General features: G+C 33.4%; 1 protein-coding gene across 1 annotated transcript; it reads left to right on the forward strand.

Annotated features, from left to right (window-relative positions):
* The first annotated feature begins 5,592 nt into the window (after positions 1-5,592).
* On the forward strand, positions 5,593-7,781 carry LOC148855583 (polyubiquitin). The gene is made up of 2 exons (XM_088983230.1): positions 5,593-5,789; positions 6,409-7,781. The coding sequence occupies exon 2, from the start codon at positions 6,409-6,411 to the stop codon at positions 7,555-7,557; it is 1,149 nt and encodes a 382-aa protein (XP_088839356.1). The 5' UTR covers positions 5,593-5,789; the 3' UTR covers positions 7,558-7,781.
* The last annotated feature ends 991 nt before the right edge of the window (positions 7,782-8,772 follow it).

An 8,772-nucleotide genomic window follows, 5' to 3' on the forward strand; every position in this document is an offset into this window, starting at 1 on the left:
TTTGACCTGAAAGGTTGAACCACTAACCCACACCCTAGATAGGGAAGATGGTTTAATTTCCCATCGGTTTTAAGTTGTATATTTGATGTCCATCAGTAATAAAATTGTGTATTTTATCACATCATACTTATTTTTTAGTATGACGAATATATAATAATAGAAACGTGTGTCCAATTTTCTTCAAATTTTTTTTGTATTTTTATATCTATAACTTTATATTATTTATTTATAACATCATGGAATTATCCATTTGACCCAAACGGTTGAAGTACTTACCCACAACCTAAATGGAAAATAAGGTTTCATTTTTAAGTTTATTTTAAAATATAAAATTTCATTATATTAATAATTATTGTGTATGGATTTATTAGTGGAATTTAATAATGATAAACAAATTTATTTTTTATATTTTTAAATTTGTATTATTTATTTATGACATCATGAAATTATCCATTTGACCCAAATTGTCGAACTACTTATCCACCACATAGATGAAAAATATGATTTTATTTCTATGTTTATTTTAAAAATATAAAATTTCATTCTATTAATAATTATTGTGTATGGATTTATTAGTAGAATTTAATGATGATAAACAAAAGTATAAATGTTGGATTCAATGAGAGAGAATGTGATTTATTTAATGACTTGAATGTGAGACTTAATGAGAGGTAATTGAATGTAATTTATGGTATTCTTATATGATTTATTTCTATATTTATTTTAAGAATATAAAATTCCATTCTACTAATAATTATTGTCTATGGATTTATTAGTGGAATTTATTGAGGATAAACAAAATTATAAATGTTGGATTCAATGAGAGAGAATGTGATTTATTTAATGACTTAAATGTGAGACTTAATGAGAGGTAATTGAATGTACTTAATGGTATTCTTTTAATTACATTTTTTTCCCTTTCAATGGAGATTAATTAAATTCAAGAGGAGGGGTATTTTAGTAAAGAAAAAATTCCAGAAGCCAATACCTCCTCATTCACACTTTTATAAGTAGTATAGATAGATGGTTGGGCCATTTGATTTGGCCAATTTACAAATGGCTAAATCGAGACTGATCCAACCTGGTCCGATTAGTAAGTTATTTAACTAATGCCAACCAAAATACTAGAAAACCAACCAACTTAGGTCGAGTTGATTGGGTTGGTCAATTTCATCAGTTTGATGACTAACCTTAGCTAAAACTAATTATTGTTATTTTTGTATTATAAAAAAATTATTAAAAATACTATATAAATTATAAAAAATTATTAATTATTTAAAAAGAGAAATATAAAACAATTGTATACTCTAATGTGTTTCTATTGTTTAGCTTTCACTTAACAAATTCCATGCATCGCACGGGTCCTCACTAGTATAAAATATAAATAATTATTAATTATTTAAAAAGTTAAAAATATAAACACAATTGTATAGTCTTATGTGTTTCTATTGTTTAGCTTTTGCTTAACAAATCCCGTGCATTGCACGAGTCTTTTTTATTTTGGGTAACCTTATGGTCCCAAAGGTTGTAGGTGCCTTGGCCCACTATTTTTGCAAAAGAAAAACCTTTTTGGATACAAATCACAATTTTTTAATATTTTTTAAATAAAAAAATTAAAAACTGGATTAACCAAGTTTGCAAATAAAAAAGAATATAAAAGCGCATATTCAACATGAATAGCCCTATATTAACCAAGTTTGCTTTTACTTTTTAATTTATTTAAGTAGAACCTACATGTAAAATACTTCCTTTGAATCTAATTTTCTTTTAAATTTGTAATGACTCACAAGGCCTAAGTTTTAAATTTATTTATTCGGGCTTATAATGCTTAAATTTTGACTTTGCTTTAAATTTATTTATTCTTAACTCTGCCTTTTGTTTTCTTTTAAATATATAATCATAATTAAGGCTAGGAAACAAAGTGGGGTTTCCCCAACTGACCAATAAAATGGAATCATAAACGTGATAGCAAATAAGGTGTTATTTATCAAAATTCATGGGTGAGTTTTGATTAGTCAAAACTCTTTCCATACCGTATCTTTCCCACATCATAGATTTACCCATTATTAATTGGGATAAAGCTACGCTTAGGCACTATTGGCCTAGTATTACAAACTTGGGCTCAGCATGTTTAAGTAAAATTTGATTTTATTCCCAATTCCCCATTCAAGAAAAAAAATCTTGAAAATAGAAAAATACAAAGAGTCCAAATAGATAATATTCAACAAAAAAGGCATTAAATCGTAAAACTTTTATAATTTTGAAAATTAGTTTTTCAGATACTCGGTGTTATCCTCTAAAGATTTAGTTTCTTTTCCCTCCTTACCATAACCTTATGCTCCAATTTCTGACAACCACTTTAACCTCCAATTTTTCATTAATCCGGTGTTAGAAGAGCCCAGATTAGCTAAAGACAAACATGTTCGACTATGATATGGAAAAAGATATGATATCTGAAAAACTTTTGACCAATCAACTGGAATTATAAGCGTGGTAGCCAATCAGGTGTTATTTATCAAAATTCATGGGTGGGTTTTGATTGGTCAAAACTCTTCCCATACCATATCTTTTCCACATCATAGATTTTCCCAAGACAAAATCATGCACACCATGCACCTAACAGAAATCAATTATGAAAGGTTTAAAATGCCTAATTTACCTGGAGTTAGGATCAGGTCTCAATGTGGGATCCCAAAAACCGGTTACAACAGCTTTTGCAGCCGTGCATTGGAATATATCATCGTAGAAGACAAGGGAGATGTTCCAAATGCAGGACCTAGGGGTGTCAATTGGACTAGAGCTGGTCCAATTCAATCCAGTCCAATGTGAGTTCATTACAAACGGTCCAGGTCCAATCTGATTCGATGAATATTCTGGACCATTTTGGATCGGTCTAGTTCAATGTTTAGACTGTCCAATCTGTTAAAAATTGTTTTAATTTAGATTAATTCTAACCCAGACCTGGTCCATTGACACATATATATATTCTTATCTTCTATCAATGGACCAGATATTGGCTCAATCCAACCTAATCCAATATAAATTTATTATGGATTGAGCAGGTCCAATCCAATCCAAAAGTCCATTGACACCCCTAGCAAGGCCCTATATGCTTCAACTCAATCAGTGATGTCCTCAATGAAAAGTTGTTCTTTGCCGTAGCTAACCAATGACTACCGTAGAGGTTGACACTACTTGCACCAAAATAGTTAACAATTAGTCCCTACCCATGCGATGCACATGCTTTGTTAATTAAAACTAAATCAAAAGGAGCTTATGGCATTCACAATTGGGCCCAGCTGGTTCAGACCAACTCAAGAATTATTTTTGGTTATTAGTGTTGTGTAATTTTTAATAATTTTATTATTATAATTGTGGTATATAAAAATGGTTTGTTAGAAAAAGACTGTAAGGGGAGATGTGAGAGGGAAAGACAAAGGAGACATGAGAAATGGTTGGTATAACAACAGTTTTGGACACCTATATGAAATTAAGGTATGTAGAAGACTAAAATGATCACATTATTGATTTGCTTATTCTGCTCTCAAGATTTCCTCTAATGCAGTCCTTTCTTTGGTACCCACCTCCAATTCAACTTTCCATTAGGGATGGCAATAGGGCCGGTTTTGTAAATTCTAAACCCTACCCACTTCCCTAAACCTCTCAACTTGTAACTGCCCTAAAACCCATAGTGGGTTAGATTTTGAGAATGCAATCCCTTCCCGTACATGAAAATGCAAAACCTTTCCCTTCCTACCTTCCCCACATTGAGTGTAGGGGCTGGTGGGGTTTAGAACTCACATCTAATTTCTTATTATTTCTTGTCATGTATAGACAATAAATAAGTAAAATAATACAAATAAACAACAAAATTTTCAGTTATTTAATTAAGACATGTAAAAAACTTTGGCAATGTTATCAAATAAGTGCTTTTTTTTTTCATTAGGATGCGTTTAGAAACAATGCAAATAGGTGTGAATGCAAATATAGAGTGTAATATGGTCCATATAAATTGTAAAGTTGGATTCATATTATCAAATAATTTTACACTCTTACCAAATTTACTTCTTTATTATTAATGTACTTTTACATCTTATTATCAATGTAAATATGCATTGGAAAATGTATTTTCCGTCATTTATCAATGCATAAATGTAATATTGCCAAACACTGGCAAAATTAAAGCAAAGTACAAATTTACCGGATTTACACTCCATTTGCTTTGTTTCCAAATGCAGCGTTAAAAAAAAAGCACCCCAAAAAGCGCCATACCAAGTGGATTTTAATCACTGCTTATTTTTAAGACTATGTTCCACAACATTATTGTTTTTGTTGAACTGCTATATCAGCAAAATTATATTGTTTTTGCTGAGGTGACATTTATTTTTGTATTAAAAACAAAATGATCAATGTTGTGCAACAACCCCTAAAATTTAATACAAAATCAATACCTCTCAACGCCCCTCTTATTTACACAAATATCAATTATTTTCTCTTTCCTTTAATACATAAATATCACAATTCGAAAATTTTACAAATTACCTCAAAACTCAATAACACACAATGTTTTTATACAAAATATGCCCTTTTATGCAAAAAAAAAAAAAAAAAAAAAAAAGAAACATCAAGACCATGTTTGAAAGTAATTGGTGGTTTCTGTTTTCACGTTAGAGAAGCCAAAAGGCATAAATTTTTTTTTGGGGCGGAGGAGGGTAAAAATTTGATGGAAAAGTTTGAAATGATCTTCTACCATCTTAAAAAATAAAATAAAATAAGGGTAAAATAGAAAAACCTCCCCTGTGATTTCAATTTCACAAAAACTTCCCCTGTAATATTGAGAAAACATGCAGTTATCTCCCTTATGTTATTGTCTTAGATGAAAAACCTTGCCTAACGCATTAGTTTTCAAAAATACTCATTTTACCCCCTTACATCTATCTATCAATTCAGATGGGAATTCGCTAAAATACATCCAAAAGAACTTTTTTACTTTTAATTAAAAAAAAAATTATTGTTGAAAAGAATAAAGCAATTTTACTCTATAAAAAGTTAGGTCTACGAAGTCTAAAGGAGAAATCTGGTATTTTGAATTATATTGAAAATGCCCTAATAAGTTGTAAGAATAATTTCCTAAATTTGAAATCTACATTACTAGAACGAAGATTAAACAACTAGAGGGGAGGTTGTTATGATTGTCAGAAAATTCAGGGCAGAGGACTTTATATTTTACCCAATAAACTATTTAGATTAAAAAACCATCCATCCAAACACTATTTACTTCACATATTCTCAAAAAACTTTTTTTTAATAAAAAAAAATAACTTTCCAAACCCATTCAAATAAGAAAAACACACACAAACACTCTAAACACGGCCCAAGGGCCATGGCCCAGGATCCACGATCATTTTCCAGAAAGTGGAATCTCAGATGTATAAAGTGCGGGTGAGGTGAGAACACTGAACCCGGTTACCCGGCCCGAATTTTATTGACTGACGTTGGCACTTCTGGGTTCTGGGCTTCTGGCAACTTCTAGAAATGTCCGGTGCGGTCCATTCTGACAACTAGAAACGTGTAAGAATCATAATCTCATATGGAGTTGGAGACCATAAGATAAGAACTACCGACCTCCTCGAAGAAAGCCTATAAATTTCCGTCTCTTCTCTCCCGTGAGCAATATCATCGAATACGAAGAGATATATCTAAGCTTCTTCCAGTTTTCTTCGGTTCTAAATTCGCTTCCAGCGCTCTTCCTCCCGTTTTGCTCATTCAGATTACACTACACAGTCAAGGTATGCATAATTATTTTTCTTCTTCTCAACGATTCTTTCTTCTCTCTAGTGCTTTTTTCCTTTCTCTTTTTCTTGATCTAAAATTCTATTCTAGATTTATTGGCTTTTGTTTATGATTTTTGTTTAATCATTTTCCTTTATTTCTTTCTCTTTGGGTTATGTGGTTTTCATCCGCTTGGATGTTCCTTTTATTTCGATTCGAGCTGTGTTTGAATACATAGGATTTCCATTTTCTTCTATCGTATATGTGATTCTTTATGGTTTATCGTTTCTATTTATTTCGTCAGGTTTTTTTTTGTGCAAGACTTATTTCTCTTTTCGCTTTCAGAAGCTTTTGCAATTTACCTGTGTCAACTACTGCAACCTTTTATTTAAGTTCTAAATTTATGAAGATGTTGCGAAGAGAAATTTGATCGTTTTGTTGCCTTTTTAGTTTTTACACTATGAAAATTTCCTCCTTTGTGGTTTAGGGCTTTTGGTTTTCCTGATTGCACAGCCTTGTTTGTCATAGTGGATCCAAATAATAGTCTCTATTTTATGTTCTTCTATATGCCTATGCTTAGTTTTATTCTTTGATTTTCCAGTTTTGTTGAAATCTCTTTGCTCCCTGTGGTTGCAGATGCAGATCTTTGTTAAGACTCTTACTGGCAAGACCATCACCCTTGAGGTTGAAAGCTCCGACACTATTGACAATGTCAAGGCCAAAATCCAAGACAAGGAAGGAATCCCACCTGACCAGCAGCGGCTTATCTTTGCTGGTAAGCAACTAGAGGATGGCCGAACCTTGGCAGATTACAACATCCAGAAGGAGTCCACCCTTCATCTGGTTCTTCGATTGAGGGGTGGGATGCAAATCTTTGTCAAGACTCTAACCGGGAAAACCATTACTCTGGAGGTTGAGAGTTCTGATACAATCGACAATGTCAAGGCCAAGATTCAAGACAAGGAAGGAATCCCTCCTGATCAGCAGAGACTTATCTTTGCTGGAAAGCAACTTGAAGATGGTAGGACACTGGCTGATTACAACATTCAGAAGGAATCCACTCTCCACCTTGTTCTCCGTCTCAGAGGTGGAATGCAGATATTTGTTAAGACCCTTACTGGGAAAACCATCACACTTGAAGTAGAAAGCTCAGACACCATTGACAATGTTAAGGCTAAGATTCAGGATAAGGAGGGCATCCCACCTGACCAACAGAGGCTCATTTTTGCTGGAAAACAGCTTGAGGATGGTCGTACCTTGGCCGATTACAACATTCAGAAGGAATCCACCCTCCACCTTGTTCTCAGGCTTCGTGGGGGCATGCAAATCTTTGTCAAGACACTAACTGGGAAGACTATTACTTTGGAAGTGGAGACCTCTGATACTATCGACAATGTGAAGGCCAAGATCCAAGACAAGGAGGGAATACCACCAGATCAACAGAGGCTTATCTTTGCAGGGAAGCAGCTAGAGGATGGAAGGACTCTAGCTGATTACAATATCCAGAAGGAGTCTACTCTTCACTTGGTCCTCCGTCTGCGTGGCGGTATGCAGATCTTTGTGAAGACTCTTACAGGGAAAACCATAACACTGGAGGTGGAGAGCTCTGACACCATAGACAATGTGAAAGCCAAGATCCAGGACAAAGAGGGCATCCCTCCGGATCAGCAGAGGCTCATCTTTGCTGGGAAGCAACTTGAGGATGGGCGAACGTTGGCGGATTATAATATTCAGAAGGAATCAACCCTCCACCTCGTTCTTCGTCTTCGTGGTGGCATTTGTTGAGGCGTCATGGACTCTCCTAGATCCTGGCATGTCTATTCTCTGAAGTTGATTGCTAAATGTTTGGTGATACTATGATATGGTCTCTTTTCTTTTTCGTTTGTTCTGATTTCTGAAGAGATTTATATTGGTGGCGTTGATGTCATTTATACTTCGTTAGAAATGTGATAAAATGTTCATTCGCTGAGTTTATGTTTTATCCTGAATGAATGAATAGTTCAAGTTTAGTGGAGTGTCATAGAACTTTGGCAATTGCCTTTTTCGTCCATGTTTAGGTGATATGGTTGAGTTTATTTTGTGAGTGATTGAGATCATTTCAACTTTATTAGTATGCTTTATGATTGTGTCGAAGAGTCCCTAAGTGAGGGACAAGAAGCTAGATTTGTAAATCTCTTTAGTTAAAACTTTCAAATTGTCAAATTCTAACATGCTTTCAGGTGTTTATGAAAATGAAAAGATTTATGAGATGTGTTACCTTTCTTTAGTATCATCCTTTTATCCTTTTTATTGTTATTTTTCTTTCGTGCTCAAATTTCCAACTTCTGTCTGCGGATTTAAGTAGTTGCCTCTCAGAATTTTTACATGTACTAAAGAAAACTTTATTCCTGTTTTAGGCTCACTTTGATCTCATCTCACTAAGGGGCGTTTTTTTTTTTCGGATTTTGAGATCTTTTTTGGATTTTGAGAGAGGAAAGGCTTGTCATTTTGATCAAGAAATTTATGTTGTTTTTTAGATTTATAGATTCATGTAGGAAATAAGGAAAGTTTATTTTTTACGGTATTACTAAATCACCAACATTTGAATGGAATAAAAATGTTCTTTTTAATAACGAATTTGGAAGAATAAACATCCAAATCTTTAATGAAAATAAAAGAAGAAAGAAGAAGAGGACGAAGGAGAACAAGAAAAGGAGAGAAAATAAAACGAATGGCCAGCAAATGGATCATGGACCCAGGAAGAACTGAACAGGAGTTGCAGTTTTGGAGATCGAGAGTAGCAGCATTATCCCACGCCATTACTGAGCAAGAGAGCAAGCGTACAGGAGAACGAAGAGGGGTAATTTCAGGATATTGTAAAATGGGTCGAACATAAGAACGGGTAAAATAGTAAATTAGTAACGTCCCATAGTCAAGTTATCATTATCTCACCGATATGGCGAGTTTTAAACGTTTTAAGAAGTTATAGTGAATTTAAATGATGAGTTTTGGACGTTTTAA

The sequence above is a fragment of the Nelumbo lutea genome, chromosome 4 (assembly GCF_056320005.1).
Source record: "Nelumbo lutea isolate HS-2025 chromosome 4, American lotus-T2T, whole genome shotgun sequence".
Taxonomy (NCBI): domain Eukaryota; kingdom Viridiplantae; phylum Streptophyta; class Magnoliopsida; order Proteales; family Nelumbonaceae; genus Nelumbo; species Nelumbo lutea.

Coding starts and splice junctions, on each gene's coding strand:
- LOC148855583 (XM_088983230.1), top strand. CDS start 6,409: ATGCAGATCTTTGTTAAGACTCTTACTGGCAAGACCATCACCCTTGAG.